At 47.4% G+C, this 14,611-nt stretch overlaps 1 protein-coding gene across 1 annotated transcript in view; it reads right to left on the reverse strand.

Annotated features, from left to right (window-relative positions):
* The window catches only part of MYO1G (myosin IG), a 367,932-nt gene that overhangs the window by 308,793 nt on the left and 44,528 nt on the right, over positions 1–14,611 (reverse strand). Inside the window, exons 2-3 of the mRNA XM_030196702.1 lie at positions 12,661–12,869; positions 6,868–6,961 (exon numbers count right to left, since the gene is read on the reverse strand). Of these exons, the coding sequence (XP_030052562.1) occupies positions 6,868–6,961; positions 12,661–12,869 (303 nt within the window). The remainder of the gene's footprint in view (positions 1–6,867; positions 6,962–12,660; positions 12,870–14,611) is intronic.

A 14,611-nucleotide genomic window follows, 5' to 3' on the forward strand; every position in this document is an offset into this window, starting at 1 on the left:
GTACGAGCCGCATTGTGTTGGATCTCGACCTGGCTTAGGGAGGACAGAGATCCCCGCTTCATACATACTTTTCGGCAGCGTCCCGGTCTTAAAACATTCGTTCCCTACCCTCGCTAACAGCGGCCCTAATTCCCTCCCCAACAGTTTATAAAATTTGGCCGTATATCCATCTAAGCCAGGTGCTTTCCCCCCCTTCAAGCCTTTGATTACTCCTTCTATCTCCTCTAACGTAATAAGTTTATCTAAATATTCCCTCTGTTGCTCCGTTAACCTATGTAGGTCCATCCCATCTAAATATTGTTGAATTCCCTCCTTGCTGGCTCTAGTTTCTTTAGCGTAAAGGGCTGAGTAATATTGAGCAAATCGTTCCCGAATCTCCTTATCCTGGTGAACCAACTGATCCCCTGCCCCCTTTATCTTGGTAATAGTACTGCCTACCCGCTGTTGTCTTAGGCTTCGTGCCAACATCCTACCCGCTTTATTACTAAACTCAAAAAATTTCTGCCTCATAAGTTTTCGGTGATATTCCATTTGACGGATTTGAATTTGCTGTAACTCCGCCCTACATTCTTGCAATTCCCCCCAGGTTCCATGGCTTCGTCCGCCGTGATGTTGAGCTTCTAAAATGGTCAGTCTTTGTCGCACCCTCAATTCCTGTTGTTGACCCTCTCTCTTCCGTTGACTACCTTTCCTAATCAAATGCCCTCTCACTACCACCTTCAGGGCGTCCCAAAGAATCCCATCAGAAACCTCCCCATTATCATTATGTGTTAAATATTCCTGCACCACTTCTCTAATTTCCTCACAAGCCTCTACAGTATCTAGCAAGGATTCATTTAGCCTCCAAAATGTATGTTCCCGTTCTCTCCCTAATCCCTTCCAAGAGATCCAAATGGGAGCATGATCCGATGCATGGATGGTTCCTATGACCGAATCCCCAACCTTTCCCCATAGGCTGCGGGATCCCCAGAGTGTATCTATCCTAGTGTAAGTACGCTGTGCATGAGAATAAAAAGAATATGTCCGCTGCCCCGGATGTTGCATCCTCCAGACATCGATCAAATCCAGTTCCTTGACCATTCTCAATAATTTGGCCGTATTTGCCTGACCACTTCCCCTCTCACCTTTGGAGCGGTCCAAGTCTGACAATGCCCAATTGAAGTCACCCCCCAGAATTATTTCTCCTGATACAAAATGGAGCAGTTCCAACCGTAAGGCCTCAAAAAATGCGCCCTGTCCTTCATTAGGGGCGTAGATATTAACTAATGTAAGTGGTTGATTATTTAGTTTACCTTTAACCGCTATGCATCTACCCTGGCCTTCCACATATGTTTGTTCATGGACAAAGGCGACCGTATCCCTTATATAAATTGCCAGCCCCCCCTTTTTCCCCCCTCTAGGATCAGCCTGAAAATATCCAGTGCCCATATTTTTATATTGTATTAATCTTTCATCTTTCTTTTGAATATGAGTCTCTTGCAGCATAACAATATCCCAATGCATTTTATGGATTTCCCTATATATGATACTTCTTTTCTCAGGGGTATTCAAACCATTCACATTCCATGAACCCACTATTATCCCACCCCCCTCCCTGCTCCCCCCCTGCCCCTCCCCACTCCCACTGAAACCCCTTGACTGGCCTCCAAACTTAGATGCCAGTTAAGTCCCTAAGGAAGTGTCGTTCCGATGGGTTATCCATCTATAATTTATCCTCCGTGTCTCCCCTCACCCATCATCAGCCACCACATTCAATCTCCCCCTTAATCGTATATAACAGAAAAAGGATAACATTCTATGTTTCTTAACATAACTTCACCTATACTAAAGTATACATGAAACCAGACTTAGATCCGGGCATTAGCCCTGGTACAAGTAGATTTTCAAGTTTCTGCGTCTCGCTCATGCCCCTGGTCCTCTTCTGTTGGGCTCCTTCTAGTACTGCCTCTGCTTCGCTGGATCCAGCCCCCAACGCCTTTGGAGATTTTGTCTTTTTGAGAGCTCTGAGGCGTCGCTGTTACCTCGGGCAAATCCGTGCAGCCTAATGACGCCAAAGTTTTCCATGCTTCCTCTGGTTGCAGTATTTTCTTTGCTTGGCTGCCCACTGATACCAGGATGCCTCTAGGATACAACCACCTGTATCGCAAGCCGGTCTTTTGCAGATATCTAGTTATATCTTTGAAGTCTCGTCTTTTTTGTAAAGTAACTCTCGCCAAATCCTGAAAAATCTGTACCTTCACATTATTCCATTCAACTTCCCCCATAGCACGTGCTTTCCGCCATATTGCTTCTTTCACTTGGTAATCATGGAAGCAGACAACTATATCTCTGGGGAAGTCACCCCGTTGCGGTCCCAGACTTCGGTGGGCCCTATCTAGTTTTATTGTGGGCCCTTCCTGCGTCTCTTGTAAATCTTTTCCTTGATTCAAAATGAAAGCACAGATCTCTTGCACAGTCTTCTCTATATCTTTATACTGAGACTCTTCCGGCAGGCCTTTAAAGCGTAAATTGCACCCCCGGGAGCGGTTTTCCAAGTCTTCTATTTGTTGCTCTATGTCCAGTCTCACTTGCTGTTCTGTGTTAACCTTCTTCTTCAGAGTCTTTAATTCACCCGCTAATGCTTCTGTTCGCTCCTCAGTCTCAACTACACGGTGACCCATATCTTTTACCTCTTCCCGGAGCTCTGCTACAGCTGTCTGAATACTCTTCCTGGTATTGATCATTTCTGATTTGAGCTCTCGGAACCATCGGATGATTTCACTCCTTTCTACCTCGGCCTCACCCGCGCTGCATTCCTCCATGTCATTATCGGGCTCTTCATCATCATTCGCCGCCATTTTAGCTCCGCTCTGAAGGGGAGCCGCGTTCCCTCTTTTCATGGCCCGCGGCGGATCCGCCGAGTACTTATACTTCGCCAACTTCTTTCTGGCCGCCATAAGTTGTTATAATCTTATTGCAGCGTTCGCGGAGGTGATTTTCGCGCTTTTTTCAAGGGTTAGACACTCTTTTATAACTGTAAACCCGCGGAGCTCTACAAACTGGCTACCGACTACATCGGTGACGTCACTTCCTCCCTTAATATCTTCTTGATAAACTATTGACTCCTTTATTTTATTTCACCCCCTTTTTATTCTATCCTATTAACACACAAAAAAAACCCTGTCCTTTCACTTGCAGAGGGTCTGACCTCTATAAGTTCCTTCTCTGTCTCCATCCTATTGCCTATATTGCACTGTGATTTCGTCTTTTTATGCTGGAATTGTCTTAAAGGTGTCTTCACTGGAACTGTGTTTTAACCTGTGCCAAGTGTTTTAAACCTGTGACTTAATCCAATCAATCTGGTTTCATAGAATCTGGTGTCTGTTTTAAAGGTGAATTCCTTAGAATTGTGTGTTGAATCTTCACTGCCAGACTTGGAGCAAGATGCACTAAAGACGTCGGTAATTCCCGTTCCCTACGGATTCCATAGCGAATCGGTAGGGAAAGGGAATGCATCAACGATAGGGAATGCAAATGAGCTACTCGTTGTAGCTCACTTGCATTCTCTATTCCTTCGGTACCTGAGTCGGAGAATCGGGACGTCCGTTTTGATTAGGCTCCTCTTCCTGGTCTCTTCAGCCAATCAAAGCGGGCTTAGCTGGCTGTTGTCAGCGAAACGCGCTCTGATTGGCTGAAGAGACCAGGAAGAGGAGCCTAATCTAAAGGGACGTCCTGATTCTCCGGCAACCAGGAAAATAGAAAAATTTTGCTGTGGAGGGGTAAGTGGCGCGGCGAAGACAAAATAGAAGGGGGAAAAAAACACGAGCGCTGGCAGAGCAAAAAACTGTGAAAAAAAACGTCTCTCACAAGCGCAGGGAGAGTACGTCCTTAAAGGATGCCCCTCACATGCGCTCCCTGCTTTTTTTTTCTTTTTTACCTTTTTTGGGGGGCCCTTTTCCTTTCCGATTCCCTCACAGGAGCCCTAACGAGAGGTGCAGACCTCCCGTTAGGGTTCCTACGGTAAGGGAATCGGAAAAACGGTAGTGCATCTCATTATAATGGGCTGCAACGGTAGTGCAGCTCATTATAATAGCTTTTGAATCATTTGCATTCCGTTTTCGTTGCCTGCTACCGTGGCAGGGAAAATGCCCTTAGTGCATGCCCCGGGTAAACTACTTGCGTTTTAAACTGGCTGGAACCAGTTTAAAATGCAAGTTGTGGGCTCGTTAGGTTTTGTGCATCTGGCCCTTAATTCACTCAGGGCAAGATGCACTAAACTAAAGGAGGCTTTAACGAGGCTTTAACGAGCCTTTAACAAACAGTTTTTCTACCCTGGCATCATGGGCGTATCTGGACTCTGGCAGTAGGGGGGGCCAGAGCCAGAGAGAGGGGGCACATTTTAGCCCCCCCCAACGACCCCCCCCCCGCCACTGCCGCCATTGCCATAACCTCCCCACCAACGACTCTCCACCCTCCCCCCCGCCGTCAACCCTCCCCCGCTGCCGTTGTTTACCTTTGCTGGCAGGGGACCCCAACCCCTCGCCAGCCGAGGTCCGCTTGCCGCCTTTTAAAGATATTTCTTCAGCTGGCGGGGGACCCCAACCCCCGCCAGCCAACCCGACGTCTTTAAAGTTCTTCTTCGGCCTCCGTGGCCGTGCTGTAGTTGACTGTTCAATCCAGTTCGGAGTCTGACGTCCCAGCACGTTGTCCTGCCCCTGTGGCCCCACGCAGATACGCCCCTGCCTGGCATGCATTAAAGCCCAATTTCTGAGGACGGTAGCAGCAAACTAAAACGGAATGCAGATGAGCAAATTGTGTAGAAACCCTATTGAAATGAGATGCACTAAAGTTTTCCACTTGCCCTAACGCTGGAAAACTACCAGAAAGCTAACGAGAGGTCTGTACCTCTCGTTAGCTTAAATGTCAAAAAAACTTAAATGTCAAAACAAAAAGAAAAAATCGCGACTGCAGGCAGCTAAATGCAAAACTTAGTGGACTCCTTTAAAACATGCTGGTAGAACTCACAGGAAGTTGCTGGACTCACTTTTCCTCTACCAGAAGCAACAGGATTAACTTTCACATGGGCTGTTTTGAATTCTGGGATACCTGCTGAAGCAACTGGAGTGGGCTAGTTGGAAGTTAAAAGTAGAGAGTTGAAACAGAGCCGAGGGAGAAAGTAGAGCTCTTTAGGTTGGTCTGTGGCTAAACTTTAGGCTGCCCCGGCCCCCCTCCCTTCCTCTCTTCCTCTCTTTCTCCCCAGCTCTGCCTCCTGCCATCCTCGACCCCGCCGCCCCCCCCTGAGGTCGTCGCTGATGCTCCCCCCCTCCACCGGGCCCCTCTCTGTCTTACCGGGCCCGCACAGCGCCTCTCACCTCTGTGTGAAGGCGCTGCACGGGCAAGAAGAACAGCTGATCGCCTCTTCGCCGAGTCTTCGGGCGTCCCTCCTTTCCTCCCGGGCCCGCCCTCGTCTGACGTAAGTAACCTTTAAGTGCCAGCTGCTGGAATTTATGCGGATCCTGGCAATTATTCAGCTGGGACCCACATAAGGGTTTCTGCCCCGGTCTGGAGCCTTAGCTTCCAATCCCCCCTCCCACCACCCTGAACTGCAACACCCCCTTCCTGATCTCCCCTCCCTCCCACCCTCAAAGAAAGATGGCAGCAGGCTCGAGCCTCCCATCCGCATAGTTACCATGGCCCTACCTTCATGGTCCTCGGAAGTCTAGCGGGGTAAACATGCAGGAGCAATGCCCACGCACATCTGCAGAGAGCAGCAGCTTGTTCAAAATGGCTGCCGCGATTTCCAATGGCTGGAGTGAGTGGAGTGGACATCACTTGTACCTGTTTGCCCCTCTAGGCCAGTGACAATAGAGAAGTGGGAAATAGACTGGGCTATCCAGAGACAAGCAAGGTGACTTCAGTTGTTATGGGACAATTTATTAGTGAAGACTCGGCTGGTAGCCTGCATCAGGAGTCCTTAAATAAAATGAAACACTATCTGACGGTCGATGACCGTAGATTCAAGTAAAGGAACAATGTGGTCTTTAGAAAGACCTTTGATTGAGAAATCTGTGTGTGTGTAATCGAGCTAACGCGGCCCGGTCTATTTCCCACTTCTCTGTTGTCAGTGTTATTTCTCTGTGGGATCTCAGTATTCCCCGCCTTAGCGAACTTTCATCCTTTAGACCACCAGGGACCATGAAGGTAGGACCAAGGTGCCTATGCGGGTGGGGAGGGAGGACTTGGGTCTTCCGTTTTCTGTCTTCAGGGGGGTGGTTTGGGAAGGGGTTCAGGACAGGAAGGGGGTGTTGCAGTTTAGGAGAGTAGGTAGAGGGATTAGAAAGAGAGATGTGCCTACAGTGCACACTTGCTCCCAATAGTGTGTGCGGTCATGCACTGTTCACACTTGTGCAATGGTTCATGCATGTGTGCACTTTCAGAAGAGTGAGTACTATTGACAGTACATGAAGAAACACAGAATTTCATGTTTTTGCAACTCATTTTCATTTGCCGTGACGTGACCCTATACAAATCCAGGCTCAAAGACAATCTTTTTTGAGTTTGCTTTTAATTCTTAACCAATTATTCACCTGTTCAATACCCATGTTGTTTTAATCGTTCCCAAATTAAATGAAACTCCCTAATTCCTTATTTGTCCTGTTTTGTCTGTCTCGATTAGCTTTTAAGCTCTGTCGAACAGAGACTCTCTCATTCGTGCTTAGTTTATAGTGCTGTGTCTAGTAGCACTATAGAAATGGTAAGTAGCAGTAGCGGTTCCCTTTCCATCGAGTCCCGTGAAGGGGAAAGAGCATTTCCTACCCCCAGATAGTTTATGGGTATCTGTGTGGTGCTTTGTTCAATGGCCCTTTACATGAAAACTTTGGTTCTCACCTTTCCACCTCAGCCCTCTGGTTGGGGTTGGTGATGGCCGCTATGTACTGCATAATATATTTACTGGCCTCCGTTTTCCCAGCTCCACTCTCACCTTGAAAAGATACATAAGAGATATTAAGTGCAAGACAACAGGCTATGCAGGGTCCAAAAGCGGTGATCACTAGTAGTAGTAGACTGTAGAAGGGAGAATCACTAGCATAAGTCTGCAGTTATGTGCCTACCTTTAGGTGAAAGCATTTACACTAGCCATGTACCTAAATGTAGGCAGTTAGGCATGTAATTGTTCTGTAACCCACGTGCATAAGTGCTAGGCACCCATGCCCATCCCCTGGTCACACCCATGTGTCATCCATTCCCTTCCCCTGGCCATGCACTTTTTTTTTTTTGTTACATTTGTACCCCGCGCTTTCCCACTCATGGCAGGCTCAATGCGGCTTACATGGGGCAATGGAGGGTTAAGTGACTTGCCCAGAGTCACAAGGAGCTGCCTGTGCCTGAAGTGGGAATCAAACTCAGTTCCTCAGTTCCCCAGGACCAAAGTCCATCACCCTAACCACTAGGCCACTCCTCCACTGGCAACATGCCATGTAGAAGTCGGCCCTTGCAGATCACCAATGTGGCCGTGCAGGCTTCTGCTTCTGTGAGTCTGACGTCGCAGGACGTCAGACTCGCAGAAACAGAAGCCTGCGCAGCCTTCTACATGGAATGCTGCTAGTGGAATAGCAACACACATTCCATGTAGAATCTCCAACAATAGTAGCAACATTCCATGTAGAATCTCCAATAGTATCTATTTTATTACATTTGTACCCCGCGCTTTCCCACTCATGGCAGGCTCAATGCGGCTTACATGGGGCAATGGAGGGTTAAGTGACTTGCCCAGAGTCACAAGGAGCTGCCTGTACCTGAAGTGGGAATCAAACTCAGTTCCTCAGTTCCCCAGGACCAAAGTCCACCACCCTAACCACTAGGCCACTCCTCCACTGTTGCTACTATTTGAGATTCTACATGGAATGTTGCTATTCCAACATTCCATGTAGAAGTCGGCCCTTGCAGATCATCAATGTGGCCGCGCAGGCTTCTGCTTCTGTGAGTCTGACGTCCTGCACATACGTGCAGGACGTCAGACTCAGAGAAACAGAAGCCTGCGCAGCCTTCTACATGGAATGTTGCTAGTGGAATAGCAACATTCCATGTAGAATCTCCAATAGTAGCAACATTCCATGTAGAATCTCCAATAGTATCTATTTTATTTTTGTTACATTTGTACCCCGCACTTTTCCCACTCATGGCAGGCTCAATGCGGCTTACATGGGGCAATGGAGGGTTAAGTGACTTGCCCAGAGTCACAAGGAGCTGCCTGTTCCTCAGTTCCCCAGGACCAAAGTCCACCACCCTAACCACTAGGCCACTCCTCCACTGTTGCTACTATTTGAGATTCTACATGGAATGTTGCTATTCCACTAGCAACATTCCATGTAGAAGTCGGCCCTTGCAGATCACCAATGTGGCCGCGCAGGCTTCTGTTTCTGTGAGTCTGACGTCCTGCATGTACGTGCAGGACGTCAGACTCACAGAAGCAGAAGCCTGCGCAGCCTTCTACATGGAATGTTGCTAGTGGAATAGCAACATTCCATGTAGAAATTCCAAAAGTAGCAACATTCCATGTAGAATCTCCAATAGTATCTATTTTATTACATTTGTACCCTGTGCTTTCCCACTCATGGCAGGCTCAATGCGGCTTACATGGGGCAATGGAGGGTTAAGTGACTTGCCCAGAGTCACAAGGAGCTGCCTGTGCCTGACATGGGAAATGAACTCAGTTCTCCAGGAGCAAAGTCCACCACCCTAACCACTAGGCTACTCCTCCACTCCACCCATCCATGCCCTTCTCCTAGCCATACCCCTCCCCTGGTCACACCCCTGAGTCACTTATGTCCCTGACCTGCCCAAGCTTCTCTTGCAGTTGCATGCTATAGATTTTGTGTATGCGTTTGTAGAATTCTAAGTGTGTAACTGCTAACTGGTGCCAATTAACAGAAATTAGAGTCTATTATGGGGACATGGGCTGGTCAGGGGTGTGGCTATGGGTATAGGGCATGGGTGACTCAGGGGTGTGACCAGGGGAGGGGCATGGATGGGTCAGGGTCATGGACAGGGGAGGAGCATGGCCAGAGGAGGGGCATGGGTGCCTCAGGGTCGTGGACAGAGAAGGGACATGGGCTGGTCAGGGGTGTGGCTATGGGATAGGGCATGGGGGTGTGACCAGGGGAGGGGCATGGATGGGTCAGGGTCATGGACAGGGGAGGAGCATGGCCAGAGGAGGGGCATGGGTGCCTCAGGGTCATGGACAGAGAAGGGACATGGGCTGGTCAGGGGTGTGGCTATGGGATAGGGCATGGGGGTGTGACCAGGGGAGGGGCATGGATGGGTCAGGGTCATGGACAGGGGAGGAGCATGGCCAGAGGAGGGGCATGGGTGCCTCAGGGTCATGGACAGAGAAGGGACATGGGCTGGTCAGGGGTGTGGCTATGGGATAGGGCATGGGTGACTCAGGGGTGTGACCAGGGGAGGGACATGGGTAGGTGAGGGGCATGGACAAGGGAGGGGCATGGGCAGGTCAGGGGAGGGACATGGGCTGGTCAGGGGTGTGGTTATAGCAGGGGCATGGGTTGTGTGACCAAGGGAGGGGCATGGGTGGGTCAAGGTCATGGCCAGGGGAGGGGAATGGGTGACTCAGGAGTGTGACCATGGGAGAGGCATGGGCAGGTCAGGGGCGTGCCCAGCATTGATGCATGGTTTTATAGAATACTTTCATTTATGCACCTAAATTCTAGTAGTTAGGCACAAGCATTTACTCCAGCCTTTGGCTGACATAAATACTCACACCTAAAATTAGGCACAAAAATGTAGACTCTAGTATTCTATGATAGCAACTTCACATGGAACTACTGTTGTAGATTAGCGCCCTGTATTCCAGGGTCTACCTTAGGTGCCATTTACTGTCTACCCATAAGTGTAAAGTTGGGCATGCAAGTTTCTAGAATTAGGGGGATTATTTTTTTATTACATTTGTACCCCGTGCTTTCCCACTCATGACAGGCTCAATGCAGCTTACAGGGGGCAATGGAGGGTTAAGTGACTTGCCCAGAGTCACAAGGAGCTGTCTGTGCCTGGAGTGGGAATTGAACTCAGTTCCTCAGTTCCCCAGGACCAAAGTCCACCACCCTAACCACTAGGCCACTCCTCCACTAGCACATTCCATGTAGAAGCCTGCCCTTGCAGCCATGCAGGCTTCTGTTTCTGTGAGTCTGACGTCCTGCATGTCAGACTCACAGAAGCAGAAGCCTGCGCAGCCTTCTACATGGAATGTTGCTAGTGGAATAGTAACATTAACATTCCACCTAGAATCTCCAATAGTAGCAACATTCCATGTAGAAGTCGGCCCTTGCAGATCACCAATGTGGCCGCGCAGGCTTCTGTTTCTGTGAGTCTGACGTCCTGCACGTACGTGCAGGACGTCAGACTCACAGAAACAGAAGCCTGCGCAGCCTTCTACATGGAATGTTGCTAGTGGAATAGCAACATTCCATGTAGAATTTCCAAAAGTAGCAACATTCCATGTAGAATCTCCAATAGTATCTATTTTCTTACATTTGTACCCTGTGCTTTCCCACTCATGGCAGGCTCAAGCTTACATGGAGCAATGGAGGGTTAAGTGACTTGCCCAGAGTCACAAGGAGCTGCCTGTGCCTGGAGTGGGAATTGAACTCAGTTCCTCAGTTCCCCAGGACCAAAGTCCACCACCCTAACCACTAGGCCACTCCTCCACTCCACTCAAGAGGGATCCAGATAAATGAAGACTAAAGTATCACCCAAAAAAACAACTGCAATGCTAGCAAAGTTGTGCAATGGGTGAATTAAGACTTTCGGGGCATCTCTTTTCACACAATATGTATTAATTTCTGAGTGTGATTACTTTACAGCCATGGAGGCTAGAACAGTTTTTAAACTATGTTTTTCCCCCAATTATTCATGGTGAAATGCCAGATTACATGAATAATTGAATTGTATTGCCAATCATAATAGATTGGGCACATCCAGGTGATATTTAGAACCTACATACCCTATTCCAGCCCAGCACATGGTAAGTATAAAACCATTTCTGTGAACAAATTTCAATTTATGGCAGCCAAATGGTGGAATCAGCTACCTTTGAAACTCCAGAAACTAACACATTAAATTGTTCTTGTACACTAAGATCCATATTCTGTACATAGGCATGTTCAAAAATAGTGCTTAGCACTATTCTATAAACCACGTCTAAAGTTAGGCACGGTTTATAGAATAGCGCATAGGGTCGGGAAACATGCTTACATTTAGATACGCCAAAATGCCCAGCTCCAGACCATTAAAATTTTTTTTTTTGCAGAATACATTTGTGTCTAGTAGCACTATTGGAACCATCGGATGCTAATGACACCACTACTATGGCTCAATTTATTACGAATTGACAACCCTGCATGGCATATTTGGTGATGTCCACATCCAGCCTCATTGGTGTACCAGCTCCAATGCACACATTTACACCCAGGGGCGTAGGTACGTGGGGCCACAGGGGCATGGGCCCCCATAGATTTGGCCCTGCCCCCCCCCCCGACGCCAACCCCTTCGACCCCCCCTCCCACCAACAACCCTCCCCTGCCGCCGTCGGGTACCTTTGCTGGCGGGAAGTCCTCTTCTCTGGCACAGCCGCGTTGCTGATTTGCAAGGGCAAACTTCTGTTTCTGTGAGTCTGACATCCTGCCCTTGCAGATCAGCAACGCGGCCGCGCAGGCTTCTGTTTCTGTGAGTCTGATGTCCTGCAAGTACGTACATGCAGGACGTCAAACTCACAGAAACAGAAGCCTGCCCTTGCAGATCAGCAACGCGGCCGCACCGGAGAAGACCACTTCGGCTGGTGGGGTTTGGGGACCCTCACCAGCAAAGGTACTTGACAGCGGCGGCAGTGGGGGAGGGTTGGTGGTGGGAGGGGGGTCGAAGGGGTTGGCGGTGGGGGTTGCCAGGGCCAAATCTATGGGTCCCATTCCCCCATGGCCCCAGGTAGCTATGCCCCTGGTGTAAATACCCGCGCCTAAATGTTGGTGCATTCCCCCAAATTCTATAACTCCGTGTGTAAATTTGAGGAATGCGCCTGACATGCCCACACTCTTCCCATGTCCGCACCCTCTTTTCAGCTATGCGCATTAGAATTTACGCAATCCTCTTCCTAAAATACGCCGAAAAAGATGAGTGCATTAATTCTAATTATTGCCAATTAGTGCTGATAATTGTTTGCTTATCAGCCAATTATCATCACTGATTGGTTTGTTACTCAATTAAGGTGCGCAGGTAAATTGGACACATACCTAATGTAACATGCACAAGTCGCCATGCCTTATATAGAATCCAGGAGTAAATTTGTAATGTCTAATAACTAGTTTACTCTGTTAGAATTAATTATCTTTATAATTCCTGGGTATGCCCAGCTTCTTAACATTGTGACCCACACTGAATCTCTAATTGGGAAGTTTGCGGGATATAAAAAGCAATGTAATGGTAACGGTAATGATTTATATGAAGATGTCTTTATTGCAGTGTGGTAGCAGATCCTTGCACTGGACTTTTTCCCAGCATCTGGGATCAAATCAATTCTTTTCAGGTGTTTAAACTGCTAGACTCTAAGAAAGAGCAGAAAGTGTGGGAGAAAAAGTATTGGTCACTTGGAAGGCTGAAGCTGTCTAGTATCACCTGATATTACGATGCAGGTGTCCTTGGCTCTGCGCTTCATAGCCTTGTAGGCAGCATCTGCAATAGCGTAGAGATGTGGAGGCCTTTCATATAGCTCTCTGCCCCGGTAATTCTCAATCACGGCCTTCCCATACAGCTCCATCTGCGTGTAGGGGTTCACAGAGACCACCACCTCCCCGATGTAGGTGTAAATTCTTCCTTTCTCAAACCTGCATCAGTTAAAGAACACATTAGTTCTCATTGCTATGGAGTGATAGATGGTCTTAATGATGCCTCTAGATAGCTATTTGCAAAGAAAAAAACCCAACGCAATCAAGAAAAAACAGAAAAAAGTATGGGCAGAAAATGTTGGAATGTATAGCATGAATGTTGCTACTAATTGGGTTTCTGCCAGGTACTTGTGACTTGTTCTGGGCTAGATGGATCATTGGTCTGTCCCAGCATGGCTATTCTTATGCTCTTCCACACACAACCCTGTCCTTGTTGGGTCTGAGCGCAGCAGCATTGAGTGAGCTGATATCTGTTCGTACTCTGTGCACCATTGCATCAATTTGTATCTTCTGCTAACAACTGTACAGATTGTATGACGCCTGAGGCCGGCAGTTCTTAACCACCGAAACATGGCCCATGTCAGGTTTGTGCACATGTGGTGCCTCTACAATAAAATTGCTTTTTTGTGTGGAAGAACATTGTCTGCCCCTACTTTTTTCTGTTTGGATAGCTATTTCCCTTGCGATCTCCCAGTGTTCTCAAGGATTCACCCAGAGTGCGAGGGATTGTTGCCAGTGAAAGCATCTGGCCTTAGCCTATGTTAGGCTATTTATTCACATACCAACCACAATTATAGAAAAGAAGTCAAAATGGTTAGCATAGGAAAACACAGGTGATGCACACTACAACTTAACTGTATATGAAGCATCTATTCATCAAAATAATTACTCTATGTGTACAGACCCTAAGATTTTGGCAGAGACCTCTAGTGGCTCTTCTAAATTATTGCACTGTGACCTGTTTTAACCCCTGAGATGTTCAGAACAAGTGGAGAGCTCTCTGGTTCCAGTAGGGTAATGGTAGGAGGAAAACTAGGACTGGTATAAAATCTGAAGCCCATTTGAAATCTTTACTTTTAGCAGAAATCGAAACGCTGGCTATCGTTGATCACGGTCACAAATGCTCAAAGAGAACACAGAGATCTGATTAAGTTAAGTTTGTTTAACATTACTATTTAGCTCTTAGACAACAGAGTTTAGAGGTTTTTCTGGCCAATGGTGAGGAAGTCCAACCCCGAGTGACCTTTACGTTGTGTCATGGGGTTTCTCGAGGCCTTTTCCTCTAAAAATCTTTAACAGTTACTGGAAGTACCTGTATCATAGCAGTCACACGTTTCTCATTGAGGACCTAGATAATATTATTTACATTGAGGTTTAACCAATTATGAATAAACACATGTGATGGACTCTATCATTGGTCTAATGACGTTATTTACCGTTTTGAACGCACATTTTTCTGGTGACTTTCACTTTTGCTTTAGTTTGTTCACTTCTTGTGGAAGATTTTTGTTTTCCTTCTTTTTGCCACATGCCTCAGATTCCACAGCCCAGGCCCCCATTAATTCCATAGGCAAATAATTTAGCCTAAAATCAAAATCCAAACAGGATCACTATAGGTCTCCTCTAGAGCCCCCCAGTTTTTTTTTCTGTCTTCCCTTAAACAGTCATACTAATAAGCACAAGTTCTCAAGGCAAGCGTGTCTACCATGTTCAGCCGTGCTTTTTATGATGTAGAAAATGGTTGTCAAGTGAGCTGGGAGAAAGAGACAACTATGCAGCTAAGTGACAGCCTTGAGCTTTGTTTCTAAAGTGATTATATTGAAGACTGATATCTATGTGGGAGGATTTTTAGCTGGTGATGAAGCATTTTAGCTTCACAAGTTTTTAATTTAGGAGCTCTT

The sequence above is a fragment of the Microcaecilia unicolor genome, chromosome 1, assembly GCF_901765095.1.
Source record: "Microcaecilia unicolor chromosome 1, aMicUni1.1, whole genome shotgun sequence".
NCBI lineage: Eukaryota > Metazoa > Chordata > Amphibia > Gymnophiona > Siphonopidae > Microcaecilia > Microcaecilia unicolor.